The 25,834-nt window shown below is 42.3% G+C and overlaps 1 protein-coding gene across 2 annotated transcripts in view; it reads right to left on the bottom strand.

Annotated features, from left to right (window-relative positions):
• Positions 1-518: 518 nt before the first annotated feature.
• Positions 519-25,834, bottom strand: part of ADAMTS2 (ADAM metallopeptidase with thrombospondin type 1 motif 2) — a 314,797-nt gene continuing 289,481 nt past the window's right edge. Inside the window, exons 18-22 of one of the 2 annotated variants that reach the window (XM_070739160.1) lie at positions 16,910-17,042; positions 15,125-15,332; positions 14,517-14,646; positions 12,588-12,677; positions 519-5,873 (exon numbers count right to left, since the gene is read on the bottom strand). In XM_070739160.1, the coding sequence (XP_070595261.1) occupies positions 5,428-5,873; positions 12,588-12,677; positions 14,517-14,646; positions 15,125-15,332; positions 16,910-17,042 (1,007 nt within the window). In that variant the 3' untranslated portion in view covers positions 519-5,427. The remainder of the gene's footprint in view (positions 5,874-12,587; positions 12,678-14,516; positions 14,647-15,124; positions 15,333-16,909; positions 17,043-25,834) is intronic. The other variant, XM_070739161.1, reaches the window with a different exon arrangement.

Raw genomic sequence — 25,834 nt, 5'->3', positions numbered from 1 at the left:
AAATCAAGCATGAAAAAGTAGAAAATATGTTACATTTTCCATTTTTTTCTGTCCATGAAATCTGTTCCTTAAAAATAAATATCGTAGAACCAGTGTTCAAGAGGCAAAACTCTAGTAATGAAAAATTGGCTGCATTTGAGTTATTAAAAAAAAACATTTTGTCCTTAGTGAATGGTGAAACTTCATCAAGTTCTTGTGGGTTCTGTGGGAAACAATTTGAAAAATCCTATTAAGTAGGATATTTTCTTGAAAAACTCAATTTCTGAGCAAATGCATTTTATTACTTCTGATGATGGATTTTATGGAATTGTAAAAGGAAACATAATCTCACATGAAAAACTATGTGGAATCTCAGTTTGAATCCATTTCCATGTCTTTGGCCAAAGAAGGATGATTTAGGAATGCTCAGGAATATTTGGTAGAAAAATATTTACGTTTTACTCACCGAGTGCATACCACTGCATATTGTCAACAGTCCAAACAGAGTCAACAAAGTTAAAAAGTCATACTCCTTGCTAAAGGGCCCAAATATCTTGATTTTAATAAATTATAAAATTAAAGGTTCAAATTTGTATATACATTTTAATAAACAATTCATGGGATGCATTGCAACTGACATTAAGCCGTTTTAGGTAACTGGCTGTGTTTTACAAAGACAGCTAATACTGTGCATTATAGGTGAGTAAATAAAGTACAAAATACATTATACAATAAAAGTCAATAGTAAAAATCCTTAAGAAGTAACATTTAGGTATTTTTCAAACAAGCTTTTCTGTGGACCAATTCACACAACCGTTGGCCATATTGCATTTGCAGCTAACTCAGATTTGACTTTCACCTTGTAGAAAATTGGTTGCATAGGCTGTCAGCCAAAAAAGGTAGCCACAGCTTTTGTCTGGCCACAAAGATATTTGTGTAGGATTTCCTGATGTGTATTGAGAGTCAAGTATTTCATTTAATAAGAAACATTCATGACTGTTCCCAAATTGAAAGGCAGTACAAACAAGCCTTTTAAGTACCTGATGTAATGATGTTCAGGTTTTAATTGTTCAAATCTCATCAGAAAGCTCACTCCTAAAATACTCTCATATATGAATCTGTATTGCAATTGTCCTTGCTAGTTTATTAATCAAAGGCTCTCCTTTTCTAAATTACCATAGGAAGGGAAAAATTATTAGGGGCAGTAATCATTTGGACAAGGAGTAAATATTGAGTGGTTGAGTATATGTTTTTAAATTAAGAATGTATGAATAGAAGACATAAATATGTACTCCTCTTCTGAGATATTTAATGATTTACTGCATTTTCTCATCTGCTAGAATAATCTCACCATCTTTATTCATTGGACATTCATCATAATCCAACGAAGATTGTCTTTGTGTAGAAGCTGCCCTATAAATAAGCACCAAATATACATGCAGAAGCATGTGCAAGAGTGCACATATTTACTTGAATACCATTCAAATGATTAAATGTCTTCTGATGTTTAATAGAATGCATATCCAAATGCCAGGATGTGTGGCAAATGTCTAGAATTGGAACCTGACAAATAAACAGGATAAAGGGCCATTAGGTTGCTCAAATGTGGAATCAATCCTATGTTAACTTCCTCAAGTTGATGATTTTCACATTCTGTCTATATCCAGCATTTGCTATTTTGTAATCTCCACCTATCTGACCTGGCTATCAGATGCCTCCAGACCAATCTCATTCAAAAGGCTGTAACGTGAATCCCTATATATAGGTGGTATGCTATACAAAAACCTTGGTCTGTTTAAGCTAACCAATCATTTTCTGTCAGTCTGCTCATCTTCACAGCTTTATTATAGTGGGAATAAAATGGAGATTCCCGAGTAAGGGGCCTTCAGCTACTAGAAGAAAGGCACAATGTCAGCCAACCGAAGAAATTAAAATAAAGAAACAAACCAAGAAACAAAAAGAGCAGATTTCAGTGATTATTTATTTTAAACCTGCAGTAATACAGGTGCTTCTTGAGTTAGATTTTGAGGGTAAGGAGACAGCAAAGGGTTTCTTTTGCATGCATCGCTCAGATAAACACAACAAGTATATCAGTTCAATCAACAAGGGGAGCATCCAGGAATGTAATGAAAGAATCATCAGTTGTTGAGATTAGCTTGCAAACTATTTGCCTAATCCTTAGGTTTTCTCACCAACCATTGAGGTGAGCTGTTTTTAAACCTGCCACCAGTTTATCCTGATGCCTATCCTCTAAGCCCGCAAGTTGGCTTTGAATGTTTTTGCTTGCTTGCTTTGTTAGCAAGTGACAAGGTCTATAAGCAAAGCAAAGCTATATTCACAAACATATTTACTAAAAAAAATATCTGGGGGAGGAGGGTGTTACCCATGAATAAATGCAGTTCTCTCTTTAAACCAAGTGAGTGGTAATGTACCCATGATGCTGCATGTGTTCAGAAAGTGCTATGCAAGAGGAAACCAGGATTCAAAGGGCTGACAAACAGAGGTGGTTAAAATCTAAGCAGATTCAGTATCGTTATGCATTTATATGCATAATGACATTTGTTCCCTTCTGCAGCAATACAGTAGAACTAATTACCTGCTGATAGCAACAAATTGTTCACTACCCCAATGGGTATGTACAATAGGTAGAAAATAAACAAGAGGTACACTTTGTTCAGACAAAAAAAGAACCAACTGAAATAAAAAAAAGAAAATCCAGTCATTTAAATCGTTAAGATTTGAGTAAGAAAGCAATCATTTTACCACAAGCTTTTAGGAGTATTAAATTTGGGAGGCGGGGAATAATGACATTAGGATTATTTAAGCTATCTTTCCAATGAGTTAATTAATGCATACAGTTTAATTTTAAATAGTTTTTGAAAATGTGATTCATGGGATCATGAGGATTGCACATGTGATTCAGATAAATTCCAAATCATGGCCAAACCTGTGATTAAGGTCAAAGAAGATCCATGCAAGGAAAGTCAATTTGAGCAAGGGTGTTTATGAGTGCTTCATGTTGCTGGAGGCGGAGGCTGTTTGCAAAATCTATTGTTTTGTTTCCATAGGCACCACATTGTGGAAGAGAAAAAAAGGAGAGCAGAGTCAAGAGGCTGGCCCATCTCCCCTCTAATCACCAAATGACTTCATAAGGGGAATTGACTTCCAAGTACAAAGCCTTGCTTAAAGCAATTTGGAGACCACCAAATGCTCATTGTAAGCTTTGTAAAGAGATCTCCAAATCAAAACATTTGTCAAAGGAGAATGTTAGTTGTTTTAATGAAGTATCATCCAACCAAAGTACTTGTTTAAACAAGTACTTTAAACTTCTATTTTATGTAAGAAAAATCAGAATGAATGTTAGACATTGCTTGCCAATTTTGACACTAAAAACAAACAGAAGAGCATCACTGTATCTCTTTTTGAAACTTAATAGGCTTTACTCTTAGAGGGTTCTGCTGTGCCTATAAAGTTTATTACTTCTTGAAAAAAGTAGCAAAACATTGATCTTCGTTTTTGATGCAGTTATACAGTTTGATGCAGGTTCATTCTGAGTCAGAGTGATTATTGTCTGAAGTATTGAGTGGAGTGGGCTAAGCACTTTTAGAGGACAAATTTGTATATTAAAAACACATACAAAATATATTACAACTTAGTTCTTCAAAGGTACAATACAAACCATATTTTTAGAGTGGAGTTAGATTTAGTACGTGGGTCATCTACCTAAAGTTGATGGGCTTAATGTGGGCCTTCATGGGAAGGGGAGAAATGACAAGACTGGTGCAACAGTAACACAATTGTTGCCATTTATATATTTGAATCAGAGATTGGATTCAAGTCTGTAAGCACGGCATTTGGTTGACGATGCCACCAAATATCTCCTTCAGTCTTCATCACAGTTGAATTCACAATTGAATTCACACTGAAAATGATGCAGGAGTTGGTATGTCATAAATAAGAAGGGGTTTTGTTTTTTTTGGGGGGGGGGTTGTGCCTGTTAGGTTGAAATTCACACAGTGATTGGAAGGGTCTTGCAATCCTTAAGGTCAGAAGTATAGATCTTGAGGTCCACAGCCTTGTGGTGAAAAGTAGGGTGTAGTTCCCAGAATCCTTACAAAAGGGCCTCCAGCATGTCACTTTTAAGCTAATAAAAAGGGAACTGTTAAATATATTGGGAATAATCTTGTCTCGTAGTTTGATTATATATACATTAAATTAATTTTGGATTTCTGTCCAGGTCCTGCCCAATCTTTTGTCGTGGCCCCATCATCATTCTGGAGTGCTGCTGGCTCTCCAGGAGCAATGTGGACCTCATACTCAAATATCTTGTGCATTTATGACTGTAACATTACTTCTTCATGAATGAGGAGGGAAACTTTGATAGCTTTAGAGAGATAGCCTTAGAACTCTTGATGTTTTTTTAATGTTCTAATGTTTTTTAAAGCCTTAGAACTCTTTAATATTCTTTTACTGTTTCTGAAGAACATTATTTTCCAGCTGGATTTTGCCCAGTAATATCACCAAGTGCGCTTTTCAGTGCCTATTGTGATTAACTGGGCTTGGCTCCCGAAATCAGATTTACTTAATACCTCAACACTTCAGTTAGACTTTTTGTCATCCCTGAGTGTGGAAGTAGCATCTCTGAATTCAGTGAAAAGATTAGTATACTTGAGTTCAACGCAATGGATATCACAGTTGTTGTACACGAAGCAATTTGACCTGTACAAAGAAAATGACAATCATTTTTTTCTTTAAAAAAACAGACACATACTTTCTTGTTACTGAAATTCTATTGGCAGTTTTGTAGGCTTATTATGTACTTTGGATTAATTGATAACACTTATTTTTTTGTGAATAAAAATAGTATTATCCAGGTAGATTCCATTGGATCCAAACATATACAGAGATGGAGCAACGTGGAAAATAAACAACCCTGCTGACCTTTACTACAAGTAGTCCTTGTTTAGTGACCACAATTCGGATCAGCAACTCATTAAGCAAAATAGTTGCTAAGTGAAAATGCAACCATGCTTATGATCTTACTTTAATTTCTCTTGTTTTACAGAACTGTGAAGGTCATAAATATGAGGACTTGCTATAAAGCAACTTTTTTTTATCATGGTCATGACTGCAAATGGTTGCCAAACAAGGCAGTCTTTAAACCAGGACTACCTGTACGTAGTAGCATTGTTGCGTAGTATTAAGCTATGAGGCTATTGTACCATTTTCAGTGGATATTTGTAACCTAACATTGGTTATGTTGTTTATTTTTTCTTTAATTAAATAAGCCTACATGTCTATTTATTGCAAGCTGTAGCATTAGGCATTTCTGCCATAGCACCACTATTTAAAAAATTGGTCTCTAGGGTGGCATGGGCAATACTGCAGTACTGTAACATCTCTATAAGAGAGAAAATATATATCTGTATATAGAGTTATATTTCCAATTTAACGCAATTCCCTGAGCATTCCTTTTTTCCTTTTTTCTGCAATCAGCTGCTGAATTCTTTGGTTCTTTGTCCTTTCGTATGGTGGTCTCCTCCTCCAGATGATGTTGTGTTGTGGCACTTCATTTTCCGTCTCATGAATTTTATAGGGTGTATCCAGTGTGTTGCCTTCTGGCTGATCTACGGTCACATTAGAACTGGAGATATTTACCTTGGCAACATCTGGTGGACCTGTTGCTCTATGTGGTGTGTGATCTTCAACAGATGTTGCAAGGGTGGGAGTGATATCCTCTTCAATATCATTAACTGTTGAGTTGCCATGCCCTGTTTCATTAGAGAACATACCACAAGACTTGCAACACAGTTTATTATATCCAGGAATGGTACAGTACCGATGGAGAACTTCCATGCGACAAAACATTGATCTGTCTCCTTCGCAATGTTCTGCTGGAAGAGAAAAATAAATTTAAGTGTATGCTATACATCTGAAACAGAATCAAGTAAACCTGGGTCTTAATGGGGCCCTGCATTAATAATATATTATATGTGCTCTTAACTAAAGCTCTCTCATGTTTTTTGCAGTGATCTAAAGCTATAAAACAAATTTTATGCATTGATTCAACTTTCAACTGGGAACACAGTGACAATTTCTGAGTGATGTACATTTGTGTGTCCCCAAAGGCACACATTAAAATTATACAGCAGGGATGTCAAACTCAAGGCCCCGGGGCCAAATCCAGCCCATGGATGCTTAAATGTGGCCCCGGGGCCACCCTGGAAACAACAAAGGACTGGTCCATGGTACCTATGCCAGCAAAAATGAAGGCAGAGGGTTTCAAGAGGCTGTTGGAAGTCTGTTTTCTCTGGCAGAGTACTTGGGCTACCATAGGCACCCTGACATGAGTGACATTGAGCTGGCCACATCCACCCTGGCACACCACTCCAGCCCCACCCCGCCCAAGTTCAAACATAACCATGATGCAACCCACAATGAAATCAAGTTTCAGCCCTGGTGTATGTTTAGGCATGGTAGTGACTATATTGTTAGAACCACTGGTCATCTGAATCACCCTAGTTACATGCTGGGTTTTCCAAAGCTCATGTCAACAGCTGGTCTTGACTAGGGTTCATCATTGGAATGAAAATTACTTATATAACAAGCAGCTTTCCCATTGACTTTCATACGTTCTGTTAATCTGACCACAGGAAGTTATTTACTATATTTCGCCTAGCACAGATCACACACCAGCACACCTGCTCTTGTTTGACTTCTTATTATTTCATTGTTATATTACTAACAACTGGAACAAAGTTTATATTGGCAGGGACGATATTGAAAGACTCCATTCATTATACTATTTGTCATAAAAGTTTCAACTAGTACCCCCACAAGTCACTGAAAATTATACAATCACTGGGCATGTTAAAATCCTCATTGATCTTTGATGGGGAGGGTAGAGTTTACTGTTTTTTCTATAGGTTTCTTGGACATTGTTTTGGTGATGTAATAACAGGCACTGAGTTGAAATTATTCTCTTTTTTCTTTCTCACCCTGACATCAAGATAAATTGCTATCAAAGAAGCAAATTCATTGGGCTTCATCATTTTTGCTTCTATTATTTTATAATAATAATATAGTATAAAAGCCTAAAGGAATCCCTGTGGATTTTAGTCCCCTAGTTGCTGCCGACTATAGTGAGTCATGTTCAACTCTGTTTCAAGGCCATTGAGCCACACTGTCCAAAGAAATTTTCATGGTCATGTGGCCAGCATGACATCACGGAGCACTGTTACACTCCCACCAAAGTGGTACTTATTAATCTTCTCACATTTGCATGCTTTCAAACTGCTAGGTTGCCAGGAGCCAGAGTGAGGACAGGAACTCAGCCCCATTACATGGTGCTTGGATCTTGATCCTGGGCTGCCCAGCTTTCCAGCTGACAAGCCCAGCATCGTAACCCCTGACAAGCCCAGCATCGTAACCGCTACCCCGCACACTAATATACCATGTCATTATCCAAATAGCATATGTACAGAATCTTTCATCTTTAAGGAGTGCACCATTTTATGAGTTTATTTATTTATTTATTGCATTTATATGCCGAGTTTCTATACATTGCTAGAAAGGTAAGAATCAAGGCAGTTCTCTAAATGGATTGTCTTGCTTTCTGAAAAAGGTCCACTATATAACTGAGATCCCATCATTTTTTAAAGATGCACTTAACACTATATTAAAATAATACATGAATTGTAGGAAGTGATGCTTCAAGAGGTTATTTGTTTCTTTGTGGGATTTATAGGCCGCCCGGAATTACAGATGAAAGCCATGCCAGTTGTTAAGCATGCCACCATGGGACTCCACCCAATTTGACAATGTTCTTTGCAGTGGTCATGAATAGAATAAAATAGAATGGAATGGAATAGAATAGAATAGAATAGAATTCTTTATTGGCCAAGTGTGATTGCACACACAAGGAATTTGTCTTTGGTGCATATGCTCTCAGTGTACATGAAAGAAAAGATACACTTGTCAGGAATCACAAGGTACTAAGTGAATCCCTATAGCTGTAAGTGAACATGACAGCTGTTAAATGAATCCACTATCAACAATGAGCATTTTTGCCAGAAACCAGAAATAAACCCCAGTTTCCAGGAAAAAGAAATATCTATCATAAACTGCCATGTGGTCATTCAAGGGCTAGAGAACAGTCAAGTTCAAATCTGAGTTTTAAGAACATGGGAGACAGACTTGGAGAAGTCTGTCAAAATGTTGACCAGGCGTTAAGTAACTGGTCATATAATACCTGTACATATTTTCATTGTCATGGGCAATTGAACATTTACAAAAAAACCCCTAAGCAAATTCAAAAACTTCACTTCTTCTGAAAACTAGTATTGTCTTTCTTTTAGGATTCATGCACTTATTTCAACATCTGTGTCAATGTCTTCAAAATGTGGAAAGTTTTAAAAAGAAAATAAGGGAGAGACGTGCTAATGCCATCTCTTTCTATGAAGAAACACACTGAGGAAGAGCGAGGTTAGCATGAAATGCTGGATGACTATATGGACACCAAGTGCCTTGGCATGCAGCAAAGTCAATTCCGAGATTTGCAGCATTATCTGTCCAGATGGGAAGACACGGAACACATCCATATTGCCATCTGATGATAATATTAATTTTGGATGCAGAGTTAACATGGTATTTAATTTCATACTACATCTGGTTGCAACATGGCCTTGCTGCTTTAATTATTAATTATTATTTTTTTGCTACCCTACTGTAAATAAGAATAATGATAACTCCAGGGATTATATACACTGAAGAAATATCAGTGAATATATTTATTGACTTGTGAAAAGCTATATAATAGTTCTATACTCCCCTTCTAAAATATAGGACATGAGTGTGTTTAATTGGCAAACATATCAGTCTAGCACAGGGGTCTGCACTCTGCAACCTTAAACAGTCGAGCCATTTGGACCCATTTCTCACAGAAAAAAACCCATACTGGGAGCCACAAAATCTGGGTGGGTGTGGCCAACTCGATGTCACTCCCACCCAGTCACATAGCCACACTTACCACAAAACCATTCTGTCTCTGTCTCTGTCTCTCCCTCTCCCCTCTCCCCCTCTCTACTCTCTCTCCACCCGCTTTCTGTATCTCTCTCTGTCCCTCTCATTATCTTCCCCTCTCCCCCCCTCTCTCTATCTCTCCCCCTCTCCTCTCTCCCCCTTTGTCTCTCCCTCTCCCTCTGTATCTCTCTTGTCCTTCCCCATCTTTCCCTTTCCTCCTCTCTGTGTATATCTGTGTGTGTGTGTCACTCCCCTGTGTATCACTGGGTGTGTCTCTATGTGTCTCTCTCATCCCTTCTCTGTGTATCATTCTGCTTGTGTCTATATCTCTCTCACCCCATGTATCACTCTATGTTTGTCCCTCTATGTCTCTCTCTCTCTCTTTCTTCCCCCTTCTCTTTTTGGATGACCATCTTCATCTCCCATCCTTCTCCTCTTGTGAACCCCTGTGGTTGAGTTGGGAGCATGCTCATGTATGAGGAGACCCTCCTCAATAGAATTCTTTATTGGCCAAATGTGATTGGACAAACAAGGAATTTGTCAGTGTACATAAAAAGACAAGATGCATTTGTCAAGAATCATAAGGTACAACACTTAATGATAGTTATATGGTACAAATAAGCAATTAAATCATAAGGATACAAGCAACAAAGTTATAATCATGCAGTCATACGTGGGAGGAGATGGGTGATAGGAACGATGAGAAGATTAATAGCAATAATATAATTATAATATAATTATATTATGATTATATAAAGGTGCACACTCCCAGTTCAGCCACAGCTGGCCAGAGGATCACAAAATACCTTTTGTTGCTGATATTTGATTTTGTGCTGATTTTATAAAATATAATTCCAGTTCAGCCTCAGAAAGGAAATAATTGTCTGAACTCTTTTGGTTAAAGAGCATATGTTTTTTATATAGAATTATTGATTTAACAACTGTATAGTTAAATATGTCTAGATATTTAGATATTTAAAAATGGCAAAATAATGACCTACATTTGATTTTGTTTTCAAATATATTTAAAACTAATTTTTCCACTAAGCACTATTTTCAAATTAATTAAAGAAACATTTGGCTTCAAGGTGCATGTTGAAACAGTTTTAGAAAAATGCCTTATTTTTCACAGTAAAATATGTGAACTATGTAAATTAAATACAGAGTCAGGTGAAATGACTCCTATGATGCTATTAAGATGCATTTCATTTATAATTAAGAGTTTATAGAATGACATCTTCTTTATTTCCTTAGATGCCAGGGGTGATGGGTGGTGGTTAGCCATGGAGCATCAACAAGATTTGTGACAGCTTAAAGATGTAACAAATTCATTTTGGCATCAATCCCTTCCTAGATTGCAAGTCATTCGCACTCACAAAGGTGATCATTAACCTTCTTGGTTCTAAAGTCTTTAAGCTGTTTGTCTTAACTTGTGACGTGTGTGTGTGTGTGTGTGTGTGTGTGTATATAATATATATATATATATATATATATATATATATATATATATATATATATATATATCAGAATAAACATAGATGTTAATCCTCCAACAAAACTGCCAGACCTACTGAACTTTAATCTTTTATTTTGTAATACGCATGACAGACTGGAAGTTATCTCTTTTAACTCAGCAGTAAGAAAAAAATAGTTATTTGTACAATCACTTTGGTACACATTTCAACTGGCCTGATAGAAAATATTGAACAGCAAACTGAATTGGCACATGTTTAATATTGTGTTAAATACATACAAAACACTGATAAAATATCCCTGATAAACCAAAGTGCATATAGAACTGCGCATGATGCCCAGGTATCTTATTGCACCATTCTCTAGAGCCACCCATATTGTCAAACATCACTTAACAGTTGTCTATTGAAAGGTAACTAACAGTCATAAGTAAGTTGATAACAGTTATACACCAATTATTTTACATAACAGTATTTAGAGCCAGATAACACGTCTTTGCCTTTTATGTTCCCATGTGTTAACATGTTGCAGCAGGAAATAATAATAACAGCAAAATTTAAATATGTGATCACATGATAATGACCATTTTGAAGTGCTACATTGCCAAAATCCACAGGGTCACCTTTGTAAGGTATCTCAAATGTTAGCGGAAAGAGAGCAAGAAAATTGTTATGATACCCCAGGACTAATGCCTTTCTACTTTTTTAAATATTACATGAGTGGTCCATGGAGAATATATTTTAGATCTTCAACACAAAGCCTTTTGAAGGAATAAATTGCAATTAAATAAATTAAGTATTGCAACATATTTTTCTTCATCCAATTTGGTAATGATCCTTTTTTCCTTTCTCATACATGGACTGTGCAAATTTCCTTCCAGTGTTTAATCATTCAAGTAAAACACTCTGTACGTGAATATCAATTCATGATACCAGTACATTGTATTTAAAGCTGGAACTGGAGATTAATGCCAACGCAATTAAAGTTTAAGGCATTTTTTTAAACATAGTTTCTTCTTCCCTAAGCAAAATAAAACAAATCAATAAAAATTGAGGTAATTCTGTAGTCCACACTATTATGCTTGCCACTGACACACATCTATAGATCATATACTCACACACGCACGCACACACACACACAAATAGAAAAATTGAACAGTCAAGCCCAATATGCATATGGTGAAAAAAGACTGATGAATGTAATGATGAATAAAGAATTAATTGCCGAACAACTTTTGGCATTACACTGTCTGTCAATGCCATATTGTCTCAACAATATTACAATACTGCACATCACAACTTGTAGCATAAGTACATGTTCTGCCATGTTGTTTTTCTAATTGCTTTTTCAAAGGAGGGGGGAAAAAGAACATAAGTTACACTTTGACAAAATTGCATTTTTCCACTTTGGGAAATGAATATAAACCAAATGAATATTCCTTTGAAGCATAGTATATAGTAGCAGCAGCATTTGATGGACTATATATAAAAAGAAGTCTCATCTTCCTGAAGGATAAATTTTTCTCATGGTAACAAACATACATTTTAAAGTCATTGTGACACATGGATTGAGAAGCAATGAAACGATAAGGAAAGATGGAATGGGTGCTTTTGTCCTGTTTGAATACCCTGCAAAAACATTGACCTACCTAACTTGCCACGAGTTAGAGGACCTTTAGATGAACGGAAAACCTTAGCACTACAAGTTGTCATTATTGTGATGCGATCACATTCACAATAAGTTGTCAGTTTCACCATCAAACTCAAATAATGAGCCAGTTTAAGAGCCTTTTTTCACCATCACTAACCAACAAGCAAACCCGACATCAGCTCACTTTTTAGAGGACTTACAACAAACTGCAGATATTCTGCTTCAAACACCCAACCCCTTGATGACCTCCACTGCAGCAATGAAGGGCTGCTCAATCTCCAGAGAAGTAAGACATTGGACACTGCGACCCAGTGCAGGGGGAAAAAAAGATTCCTCTCAAGATAAAACTCTGAAGATTCAAGAAAATGTTCCGTATAAGAAAAAGAATAGAGCAGAAGGCAAAGTCCACATTTGATGTGGCATGCAGCTAAAAGCAAAGGCAGAATTATAAATGGGTCTTTTACTTGAAGATATTTTCTGGATGGGATAATCTTTGTCCGGTCTTGACAGCCACTGTATCATGTAGGTCTTCTTGGATGTATCTGATGAATTTTCTGAAGGAGAAAGAAAGATTTGGGGGGGGGGAAATATGAGCACTTTTGTAGCTTTTAAGGAACATTTTACAATCCAAAAGCTGAATTAATAGACCCCGTTCTAATCACAAAAAAGGAAAATATTTTAAAAGCCAAAACTATACTTAGAAAAACACTTAGTTTTAATGAAGTTAATCATTTAAGCCCTTCTGTTCAGATGCATCACAACATGGCATGCTTTCAGAAAGGCTAGCAGTACAAATGTAGATAATGAATAAATGTGTTTTTAAGAGAAGTTTACTTCCATTTTAGGATTTCTTCACACACTCAGGCTGTTAGGTGTGCAATTAAAACTTTGAAAGTGTACATTTGAATAGGGACAGGGGTTGACTAGGGCTTGCAACAACTCTAGGGAGGTCAGCTGTGGACCATTGTGGGTCTAGACTGGAAGGTATAGTAGTCGAAGAACTAGAAAACACAAACACACACAAAAGCAGTGAGGAAAAATAAAAATGTGATAATCGACTAATCTCAGTAGCTAGTCTCCACTGTTAAAGTTTCCAAAATGGTGTGTGAGCCTCTGATAATTCATAGATCAATATTTCTTAACCTTGGCAGCTTGAAGATGTGTAGACATCAATTGCAATGGCTGGCTGGGGAATCCTGGGAGATGTAGTTCACACATCATCAGGCTGTCAAGGCTGAACAATATTGTCATCGACAAAGAAGAAACAATGCTTTTAGATTCTTGCCAAGAATGATTCTCAACACTTTGGCTTTCTTCATTATTTCATATTAGTCTGCTAGCATTGCCTGTCACCCAAAATAATCATCTGCAGTGAGTCCCCTGCCCCAAATCAGACTTCTCTAAGAAATGTTTTTCAAATTTCTTCTCCAACTACAACAAAGGTAAAGCTGTTAATACTGGGAATATGGGACAGATTACTCTGACAATACAGAAGTAAAATGGTAAATGTGACCCCGAGTCTTCGGAGAGGGGCGGCATACAAATCTAATAAATAATAATAATAATAATAATAATAATAATAATAATTATTATTATTATTATTATTATTATTACTCCCATGTTACTCCAACACTCTGCAGTCTGCATTGGCTGCCAATCAGTTTCCGGTCACAATTCAAAGTGTTGGTTATGATCTATAAAGCTCTTCATGGCATCGGACCAGGATATCTGCGAGACCGCCTTCTGCCGCACGAATCCCAGCAACCGGTTAGGTCCCACAGAGTTGGCCTGTCATCTGGCGGGACCCAGGGGAAGAGCCTTTTCTGTGGTGGCTCCGACCCTCTGGAACCAGCTCCCCCCAGAGATCAGGATTGCCTCCACCCTCCTTGCCTTTTGTAAACTTCTTAAAACCCACCTCTGCCGTCAGGCATGGGGGAATTGAAACATCTCCCCCTTGCCCATGTAGTTTTTAATGTATGATTCGATTGTGTGTTGTTTTTTATATATTGGGGTTTCTTTTTTTAGACTTTTTAATCTAAAACTGTAACCTAGATTTTTAAATATTAGATTTGTTACTATGTATTGTTCTTCACCATTGTTATTATTATTGTTGTTGTTGTTGTTGTTGTTATCGTTATCGTTATCATTATTATTTCTCTATAGTTTGTTGGCATTTCCCAAGTTCAGCCCTCTCCATTTCCTATCTTTCTAGAAGACCCAAGAAGTAAGAGATTCTTCCCAGTTTACCATTTTTATTGGGTTCTAAGAAAAAATAAGATGCAAAATATGAAAGTGGAAATAGGAAAAATGTGGGGAGGAAGAGAGGGGAGAGAAGTGATGGAGGTTAAGAGAAAAAGAAAAGAAGTAAGAGTTTTTAAAACGTGTACACTCACTAGGGCATGAAGATAGCCTGCAAAGTCTTGTTGTTTCTGGCCTATCTTCTTTACAAAAGCCAGTAATATTTTCTCTTGTCCTGCAGAGAACTGGCCTCTCTTGAGTGCCATTACCACAGGTTACAGAACACTGGAGAGAAAACAAAGAAAAATGGGCTTCTGGTTCTCTTTTGTAAATGCATTTTTGTTTTATATCTTTCATCTTTATACCTACATACACACATGCATAATTACTTAGTGGTAAACAATCACACTATTGTTACTCTTCTAAACTTCCAGATGACTGTAAGGCAAACATGGAGCCATGTTGTTATATAAACCCAACATCTATACCAGTGTTTCCCAACCTTGGCAACTTGAAGATATTTGGACTTCAACTCCCAGAATTCCCCAGCCAGCGAATGCTGGCTGGGGAATTCTGGGAGTTGAAGTCCAGATGTCTTCAAGTTGCCAAGGTTGGGAAACACTGATCTATATCATACATTCCATTTTGTACTTCCAAGATAAAGGAACTAAAGGGCCACGCAGACTTTTCCATTTATTTCAATTGAAATCATATAAATTGAACCAACCTTATAAATTGTACCATGATTCAAATGTCTGCTTACCTGTGACCAGGGTCCAATCCACCACTGTGCAGGGCAAAGTTCTCGATTGCAAACCCTCTTTCCTTCCGGACGATCACTGCTGCAGTATTTGGTATGGACAGACCGGTTTGTGTTGTCATGGAATGTTTGGATGCATCGTACTGAACGCACCTGATATCCTGTTTTCCCACAACTTTTACTGCAAGGTTCCCAGTCACCTGTCACCCATCTGTTTCAATGAAAAACAATTCATTCAAATATTTAATGGCCGCCGTGTGATGTGCCAGTGCCTGGAAGCCGTGAGGGTCTGGATGGGAGTTAGCAGGCTGAAGCTCAACGCTAACAAGACTGAGTGGCTGTGAGTTCTGCCTCCTAAGGACCATACAGTCTTTCTGTCTTTGGTGCTGTGGTGGTGGGGAATAACCCCTCAGATAGGTTTCATAACTCAGGCGTCCTCCTAGATCAGTGATGGCGAACCTATGGCATGGGTGCCACAGGTGGCACGCGGAGCCATATCTGTTGGCACACGAACCGTTGCCATAGCTCAGCTCCAGCATGTATGTGTGTGCCGGCCAGCTGATTTTTGGCTCATACAGAGGCTCTGGGAGGACGTTTTTTGTTTTCAGAGAGCCTCCGAAGGGATGGGGGAGGACATTTTTACCTTTCCCTGGCTCCAGGGAAGCCTTTGGAGCATGGAGAGGGCGAAACATGAGCCTACTGGGCCCAACATAAGTTGGGAAACAGGCCATTTCTGGCATCCAGAGGGCCTCCAAGGAGCGAGAGAAGCTGTTTTCACCCTCCCCATTGAATTATGGGTGTGGGAACTCACGCACGTGCCCACGCTCTTTTGGCACCTGAGCAAAAAAAGGTTCACCATCACTGTCCTAGATCCTCAGCTGAGACTAGATCAATATCCCTCAGCAATGGTTAGGAGGACCTTTGCACAGGTTCGTCTAGTGCACCAGTTGCAAACCTACCTAGACTAGGAGGCTCTTTGCACGGTCACTCATGCTCTCATCACACCTTGACTATTGCAATGCACTCTACATGGGGCTACCCTTGAAAAGCGTTCAGAGAATTCATCTGGTTCAAAATGCAGCCATGTGAGCTATATGCTGTCCCAAGTCTTCGGAGAGGGGCGGCAAACAAATCTAATAAATAATAATAATAATAATAATAATAATAATAATAATTATTATTATTATTATTATTATTATTATTATTATTATTATTATTATTATAGTAGGTGTACCGGGGTACACTCACATCATTCCAACTCTCCGTGAGCTGCATTGTCTACCAATAGGTCTCTGGACGCAATTCAAGATGTTGGTTATTACCTGTAAAGCCCTACATGGCTTAGGACCCGACTATTTATGGGACCTCCTTCTACCTCATACCTCCCTGTGGCTAATAAGAGCTCACAGAGTTGGCTTTCTCTATGTCCCTTCTGCTAAACAATGTCAGTTGGTAGGTCCACAAGGAAGGGCCTTCTCTGTAGTGGCTCCAATGCTCTGGAACCAACTGCCTCCGGAGATCTGCATTATCCCTACTCTACTGGTCTTCCAGAAAACCATTAAGACCTGGCTTTTCCAGCAGGCCAGGGGCCATGAATGATTGACAGTATGTATGGTTTTTAAGGGTTATTAATGTATTTTTATACTGTATTAGAGCAGCTCTGATTTTTAAAAAAAGCATCAGAAAGGGAAGAACACTAAGATTAAGACAAAGTCATCTGAAGCAAGGCAATGTTGCCTTAGGAGAAGAGTATTTAATGGCAGTGAAAATTCAGAAAGACCCACTTACGTTGGCTGGGAACATTCCTGGAGATTGCACATTCTACGAATGGGCCTGGGCTTTGAGATCGACTCACAGTAACTGCGACGGATCATCTTCAGATCATTCTTCCTCCGGCAACCATATTTTGTAAATTGGTAGCCTTAAAGGGGGGGGAAACTTACTTTATCTTTAACATTTCAAAGAACTTTTACATAATTCAAATATTTTTGTTTTCATCTATTAAAAATACTCTGGGCACTATTTTATGAATGAAGGCAAATATATGTATCCCAGGATAATGTTGCAGGATCCAATCTGGGTCAGTGACTGGGACCCAGCGATGGATTTTCCCCAGTTTGGACCAGATTGCCTGAATCGTTAGCGACCCACTAGTCATGGATCTGTTTTGGGTGGTGTTGGTCCATGTGCACCACCATCTTTTTCCCCCAATTTCGGTCAATTTTTGTGTGATCTGATGGCTTCTCCTCGTCCTCTGCTTTGAGAAAATCCTTCCTGCCTTCCCTTGGATTAATACCAACCTTTATTTCTTCACCCAAAGTACATCTGAGCAGCTCCCCAGCTGTGTTTTGGACTGCATACACCTTCTGAGCATGTGTGGAAGAGAAATTGCATGATGGGCAAGTGTGAAATGGTGGCGAAGGTAAGTGGAACCCACCCCTACTGGGATCATAATTTTTGTCTTTTGAGCTTTGACACTCATGCTGGAGCCCATCTTCTTTCTAGAGAGAAGTTCCCTGAAGATGGGTTCCAGCACAAGTCTGAAATCTCAGAAGAAAAAACACGTGGTTCTGTTGACCAATCCAGATCGGATCGTGCACTATTTTATGATTTCAAGCAGAGATAATACAATAATTCTCTTCTGCATGGACAACTGTTCAGATATTTGTCCATCTCTCAGTAATCCAGGAAAACACATAGAGTTTTTAAATGGTTTATAAATTAGCTTCAGTTATATAAAAGTAAAGTAAAATCTCATTGAAGTCAAGCTTGACAATTTACACAGATGCATTCCTGTCACTTGGTATTTCCTTCTTCCTTTAAGTTTGACTTCTCAATGTAGTCAACTATCTGTGCTTCCTAAAAGGTCCTCTTCCATTGAAGCAGAAATGACTTTGCCTAGCTTTCCAGATCAGGCAAGGTCAGATTTCAATTATACAGAGGAATCAATACACTTGGGCTATCAGATATAGGTTGCAAAAAACAGGTCAATCACAAAATGGTTAAAAGGGGAACCTGCTCCCCTCCCCAGTTCTTAGTTGTAAATTAGTAAAAAAACAACAACCCAAAATCCAACCATCAGAAGTGTAGGCAATATTGGGAAGCAGAAGAATGATATAGGAAGAAAGCAACTCATATACTTTCTAAGAAAACAATTTGGATGGATCTGTGCTGTTATCAAAGTCAACCTTGGCTTAAGTGATTTTACCATTACTCCACTAAACACATCTGTGTTACGGCTGAATTTTGTATTCATAATATTAAATTCTGTGAGTGCCTGAATTGTGATGCTGACATATAGTTGTGGCCTTCCAATAGGATTATATTTATTTCCTTCATGTGAAGTACGATGTTGAGAATGTTTTTGGCAACCAGAGAATACAGAAACTCAAATAAACATATTCTTGTGCAGACTATAGACTTAGAATCTGTATTTCCAGATCAGTCATGGTTTTTGTCATAGAGACCCAATTCAATTCAATTTATTAGATTTGTATGCCGCCCCTCTCCGAAGACTCGGGGCGGCTCACAACAATAATAAAAACAATATAACAGTAAACAAATTTAATATAAGAAAAGATATAAGAAAAGATATAAGAATAGCGCCAGCGGACTCACCCCGCTGGTGGCGTTTGCCGGAGGGTCGGGGAGACATCGGGCTCCTGGCGGCCGCCATGTTGTTCTCGGCCGAAGTCTCGCAAGGCGAGACTTCGGCCGAGAGTCTGGCCAGCATGGCCTGACTGCTGACGAGTCCGGGCGGGGCTTGCTGGCCCTATTTAAGGGCGTGCAGGCCCGGGGCTAAGCCTTTTCGCCTGGGTGCCTCTCGGACGCCATTTTAGGCGGCCTCGTGTCTTCGGCCGCCATTTTGTGGCCTCGTGGTCGGCGGGAAGAGCTTTTCGGTGCAGAGTTTCTGCCTGGCGGAGCCGGCATCGGCTGGTCGCCACCTTCGGTTTGCTCGCTCCGTTTTCCCCCGGGATCGGGGGGTCGTGGGGGGTGCCTGTTGAGGAGCGGTTTGGCTTTTCTGCCACCACTGTGGTGGGTTGGCCTGCCGCTGGGCCTCCCCTCGTGTGGCCTGGGGGCTTGGAGTAGGCCTTGCTTCCCAGCCCAATCTCTCGTTTTGTTAACAGTTTATAAAGTTAATATATTAAATAATATAAGGGTATGGCCCCGAAGAAGAGGCAAGCTCAGGCCCCTCCGGCCCAACCAGCAGGGCGGCCTAGGAAGGGGCCCCTGGGGTGGTCCCACCGGAGGGGGTGGCGGGATTTATGCCTCCAGCCCCTCACCTTGATGTTTCTCCTTCCCTTTCTTGGCCAGGGTCCTCGAAAGGCTTGATGAACTGGAGTGTTGGCGGTCCGGAGCGGGCCTGGGCGGGCTCCCCCTGGCTGCATCAGCAGCCTGGGGCAGGGATCCAGATGAGGAGGTTGCCCAGGCCGGGCAGATGGCCCAGACCGGGCAGATGGCCCAAACCGGGCAGATGGCCCAGACCGGGCAGATGGCCCAGACCGGGCAGATGGCCCAGACCGGGCAGATGGCCCAGTCGGGGCAGATGGCCCAGTTGGGGCAGATGGCGGCGTTCCAGGGCCCCGCATGGACGGGCCCCCCGTGGATGTCGTCCACCCCATACGGGACAGGTGAGGTTGCACCACACTTGTCCTCCACATTGCTCCTCCCCTTGCCCGGTTCGGGGTTTAACCCGCCTGGTGTGGGGAGTGGCGCTAGTTTTCTGGGGTCCCCTGCAGGCACATGCAGTCAGGTTTGGTCCCCGCCGGCCCCGCCAGCGGTGCCACCTCCCCCGGGGGTGGCTTTTCCACTGGGGCCCTGGGTGGCTGGGGCGGGGGGTTGGACCCCTCCAGCACCTGCTATTATGCCTCCACCCCTTTTGGTGTACCCACCGGGGCTAGGGGTGTTGGGAACGGGGGCTTCCACCATGTGGGACCCGTTCGCCAGCATCAAAGCTGGGGCCATCCCATGTGGGCACCCAGCCACCCCCCTGGGGTACCACCTCCACCCGTCGGTGAAGGAGGCGATTTGGAAGGGGGAGTATGTAGACCTCTTCTCCCTATTGAACAGGGAGGTCCCCAAGCAGGACAAGGATATAGTGCCCGGGGAGAAGCCTAAAAAGACCAAAGTCACCAAGTGTTTCAGCTCATGGCTGTACGCTTTTCTGACTTTTGCGTCTGTGGTGATTCAAAGGCAGCTGGCTAGGGCCGCTTCCATGCTCAAATATATTGACCTAATTGCTAGGGCTCATTTATAAAGGTACTATCTGGCGGCATTACGACAAAGGCTTTAGGATGAGGATAGCTCACGACTCCTCCCTGCCTTGGGATATGGTGGTACCGGACCTATGGTTCCAAGCCACGCATATGTCCGGCAAGGAAGGGTGCGACAGGACCGATAGCAGTCATTTTTTGGAGGAGGAGCCTGCGGCTTCCACGCCAGCCAAGGCGGCTACGGGGGGAGCGGGGAAGGAAGCCTCCCCTGCGTGTCATGAGTTTGCTGCAAAAGGGGCGTGTTTTCATCCCTTTTGCAAGTACAAACATGCATGGGAATTGTGGGGGGACCCATGCCTCTTCCGTGTGCCCCCGCCCCAAGAAGGGGGCGGAAAAGAAGGGTGGGGGTCCTGCAAGACCTCCCCCACGTACTGGGGGAAAAGGGGCCCAGCCCGATTAATTTAAAAGCACTTGAGGGTTGGTTGATTGACTACCACCCTCGCTCGAGAGCGGCTGCTCTCTTGCTAGGTTTCTCCAAGGGATTCAGGATCCCTTACGTGGGGATTAGGCAGGCCTTCATGTCCGACAACCTTAGGTCGGTTGTCGGACATGAAGACATTGTTAGGGAGAAGATTCGGAAGGAGGTGGCCGAGGGCAGGGTCCTCGGGCCTTTCCCGGAGCCGCCCTTCCCGAATCTTAGAGTATCCCCATTGGGGGTTGTTCCCAAAAAGGCGAGCGGTGAATTTAGGTTGATTCACCACTTGTCTTTTCCTAAAGGGGAGTCGGTGAATGATTTCATTCCTGACGAGCTTTGTTCAGTCCGGTACACATCCTTTGATGCGGCCGTGGCCATGGTTAGGAAGTGTGGGGTTGGAGCCCTTATGGGTAAATGTGACATTAAGTCAGCATTCCGGCTCCTCCCCATACACCCAGACGACTTTGAGCTGTTGGGCTTCCATTTCGAAGGTGGCTTTTATGTGGACAGAGCTTTACCCATGGGTTGCTCTGTTTCATGCTCTCTTTTTGAGAGCTTTAGCACCTTTTTGGAGTGGGCGCTCAGGAGGCACAGTGGTCTGGGTTCGGTCGTTCACTACCTTGATGATTTCTTGGTGGCGGGGCCTGCGTGTTCTGAGCAATGCTTTGCTCTAATGCGGGACTTCGGAGCCCTTTGCGCTCAGTTGGGGGTGCCTTTAGCCCCTGAGAAGACCAAAGGCCCCGCTACCAAGATTACCTTCCTCGGTATTGAATTGGACTCGGAGGAGCAATCTTCTAGATTGCCCCTGGATAAATTGACTAAAATCAGGGATAAGCTTGATACGGTTCTGGGCTGCAGGAAGGTCACTCTTCGGCAGCTCCAGGAACTAGCTGGGATACTTAATTTTGCCTGCCGGGTTGTGGTGCCGGGCAGGGCCTTTTCTAGGAGGTTATATACTGCAATGAAGGGGCTTCGTTTGCCCCATCATCGTACCCGCTTATGTGCAGGGGTCAGGGCTGACCTCTGCGTGTGGCGGGAGTTTTTAGACCACTTTAATGGGCTGTTTATTTGGAGGCACGAGCTTCTTTTGGAAGCTGAGTTGCAGCTTTGCTCCGATGCTGCGGGGACTTGTGGTTTTGGGGTAGTGTTAGGTGACCAGTGGTGCTGGTCGGTTTGGCCTCCGGAATGGAGTGCCTCTTCACTGGTTAAGGATTTGACTTTTTTGGAGCTCTTCCCCTTGATAGTGGCCCTAGAGCTTTGGGGGGAGCAGTTTAGGGACAAGACTGTGCATTTTTGGTGTGACAACTTAGCGGTTGTCCATGTTGTGAATGCCCTGTCCCCTAAGAGTAACAGGGTCATGCGGCTTGTCCGCCATTTTGTGCACAGGTCCTTGTCCCTAAACACATTGTTTTTGGCCAAGCATGTCCCCGGGTTAGATAACGGGGTTGCTGACGCCTTGTCCCGTGGTCAGTTGTCCAGGTTTCGGTCCCTGGCCCCGTGGGCACGTGTGTCGCCAGTGGCTTTTCCCGACTACCTTTGGAGCCTGAGTGGGCTCCGGGGCGGTGGAGAGTAGAGGTCTGCTGGGCTACGGCCCTCTCAGTGGTGCCTGGCACTCTGGGGGGCTTATCGGCAGGCTGGTGAAGAGTTCGGGGATTTCAGGCAGGATACGGGTTACCCCTATAGCTGGCCTGCCCCAGTGTACCTGGCCATATTTGTGTCCAGCTCAGGCAGCGTGGCCTTTCAGTTAGGACTTTGAGGTCCAGGTTGGCCGGCCTCGCCTTTTTCTAAGGCGGGGGTGGGTTTGTTGATGTATGGTGACTTCCGCATTGTGAAGATGCGGGAAGGCTGGGCCGGGACCTTGTCGCAGACTGCCAGGTCATTTCGTGCCTTCCATTTCATTGCCTTAGTCAGGTGGGTTCTGGAGTACAGGGTTTGGCCAGGCCAAGTATGGATCCCGCCGATTGGGGAACGCTCATTCCGTAGCGGCACTGCCACTAGTGCGGTAACGGCCTTCTCGATACGGAGGATTTGGGGAAGTCGACCGCTGGCGGTCAGTGGCCTGTTTTAGGGTACGAACGGCCGGTTGAGGATCCGGGTTAAGATCTTAGGCCAGGTTCCCCTTTGGTCCCCTTCTATTCAACCCCGCCAGGACGCGACCGACGGTGTTGCTTTGGGTCATGGAGCGCTCCGCCGACCACACAGCAACAAGGTACCGCTGGGGGGGTGACCCTGCTGTCGTGGCGGCTGGGTCATTGTTGTCTGGCTGGGGAGAAGGGGGGTGCGGTGGGATGGGTGTTTCTACCGCTATGGCTGGGAGGGCGGCATCCCATTGCTGCGCCCAGGTGGTCCTGGGAGGGCAGCATCCCATTGCTGCGCCCAGGTGGTACTGGGAGGGCGGCATCCCATTGCTGCGTCCAGGCGGTGCTGGGAGGGCGGCATCCCATTGCTGCACCCAGTTGTTCGGGGAGGGCGGCATCCCATTGCTGCGCCCCGGTGGCTGGTCTTGCTCTTCGGGCAATGACCCGTGCCCGCTTGGAGGTCTGTTGTCGACCTGCCAGGCTTGCGGAGGCCTGCGGTGGCTTCGCGCGGCGTGGCCCGCCATGCACGTGGTGGGGTCTTCGATCCCCCCGGGGATCATTTGTGGGTCGCCATTTCCCTTAGGGCCATTCACCGGGTCAGGCGTAGAGTAAATAAGGCCCTGGGCAGAATAGTCAGGGAATTAGGTGGGGTTGTAGTGGCCCATCCCCTCATCACTGTAGATCGGCCGTGGCTTTACCGGGCCGATGGCGTTCACCTGTCAGAACAGGGGAACGCCATTTTCTTACAGGACCTGCAGCGGTCTCTGCGTGAGCTGGCGCAGCTAGAGGGGGGAGTCGTGGGGCCAAGATAGAGATCTGACCCCCGCTCCATGGCAGGTTAGGGGCGGAAAAGTGGGTGGTGGTTTAGCAACTGCGCGTTCTCCCTTGGGCATCTTTGGGGATGATTGACAGGTTCTCTCCAAGCTTGTGGTGGAAGCGACCTGAGCAGTTGGGGGGAACCTGTCTTTGGGTCCCGCACCTTTAAGTCCCCTGTTAGGGGTTAGCCGGCTGGACCCCCCTCATGCAAGTGCATGGCATGGTCTCAGGTGAGGGAGGGGTCCCTCACCTGGACTAGCATCGAGCTATGCCCATAAGTTGCCCAGGAAGTTTATCTGACGTCATTTTTCGCCCCGGAAGTATTTGTTTGACCCTGCAGGTCCATTGTTTGGGTCATAGTTAGTTACGTTGTTATGCTAATTTATTTAAATTTATTTAAATTAAATTATGCTAATTTATGTTAATAAAAATGACCCAGTTTAAAATCCAGCTCTTGTGTCCGTGTCGTTACTCCGTCTCTTCGGCAAAAGATGTAAGAAAAGATTTATAAAACCTCAACAATTAGAGATGAAGGGATAGGACTATGGTAGTAGAAAATGAATCTGTTCTGTTAGTAGAAAATGAATCCTCTTAAAAAGGAAAAAGCAGAACACGAGAAAGAAACATAGAAAGTATGAAAAAATCCAGAAAAATCCAGTTGTGAAGACACAGATAATAAGTGTAATCTATTTGCACTAGTATTAATATATTTTTCTGTGTTAGAATAATTACCTATTTTTTAGATTTTTCTTAATTCAAGTAATTGTGTGTGCTTCTCCTCATGCTGTGCACCTTTTAAATATTTTTTGAACTGTAATAATTAATCCAAATCTAAATATCCTGGCAGAAAAACTCACTTATAGCAAATCAGTGGCATCTTGTGGTCTGTTAGGAGCATTACATATTTTACAAACTCTTCAAATCTGCTTTCCCCCCCCCCATTCTTTGAACAATTTTCCTTCTCTATTGACTCTTTACATTGTTCTATTTACCTTTAGAAAGTCTCGTTCTCTCCCCCCCCCTTCCTTCCTTCCTCTCTCCCTCCCTCCCTCATACAGTTTGATTTCATTAATCTTTGGTCAGTATCTCAACAGGAGCTCAAAGGACTGAAATGTGTGATCATATCCTTCTAATGATTAAGTAGGCAGCAATGTAGAAATTATTTCAACTTTTTGTATTTTTCACTATTCAATCACAGTCAGGCAGCACAGGATATAAAAGCCCTCACTCTGTGATACACCACAGTTAATGGGAATACAGGAGATAAGTAGCCCTTGAATGATCAATAGTGTAGGCCTATAAAAAAAAGAATAGGAGGTGAAGGTCAGGTATGACATCTCAAAATACTTCTGAGAGGTGTGGTTTAAGACCTTCAGGTTTCCCCCCTACAGTTCAGCAAATCTGCTACAGGTATACAGTTAGGGGCAGCAAGTGTGGTGGATGTTTGGATTGAGTCCAAATTTCAGAGCAGGTGGAATTCTGGGAGCTGAGAAATGAGATAATGTGGAACAATTTTTCATGTTTCTGTAAAAAACAATCATCTGACATTATTGTGTTGATTCAGTCTACTCTAAGTACTGTGTTGGTTCAGTCTAGTCTAAATGTGAAATGCCCCGAGTCTTCGGAGAGGGGCGGCATACAAATCCAAATAATAAATAAATAAATAAAAGATACATTCTCCAATGAAAATTTACACCGCAGCATTTTGTCTCCTGTCATTCGTTATTTCATCTGCTTACTTTTAAAACTTTTCTGCTGCACGAATCCCAGCGACCGGTTAGGTTCCACAAGTTGGCCTTCTCCAGGTCCCGTCGACTAAACAATGTCGTTTGGCGGGACCCAGGGGAAGAGCCTTCTCTGTGGCGGCCCCAAACCTCTGGAACCAGCTGCCCCCAGAGATTAGAATTGCCCCCACCCTCCTTGCCTTTCGCAAACTCCTTAAAACTCACCTCTGCCATCAGGCATGGGGGAATTGAGACATCCCCCCCGGGCCTATACAGTTTATGCATGGTATGTTTGTGTGTATGTTTGCTTTTAATAATGGAGTTTTTAGTGTTTTTAAATTATTAGATTTGTCGTACATTGTTTTATTGTTGCTGTGAGCCGCCCCGAGTCTACGGAGAGGGGCGGC

The sequence above is a fragment of the Erythrolamprus reginae genome, chromosome 2 (assembly GCF_031021105.1).
Source record: "Erythrolamprus reginae isolate rEryReg1 chromosome 2, rEryReg1.hap1, whole genome shotgun sequence".
Classification (NCBI taxonomy): Eukaryota; Metazoa; Chordata; class Lepidosauria; order Squamata; family Dipsadidae; genus Erythrolamprus; species Erythrolamprus reginae.
Note: the sequence above shows the minus strand (reverse complement) of the source record. Positions and strands in the feature narration are given on the sequence as shown.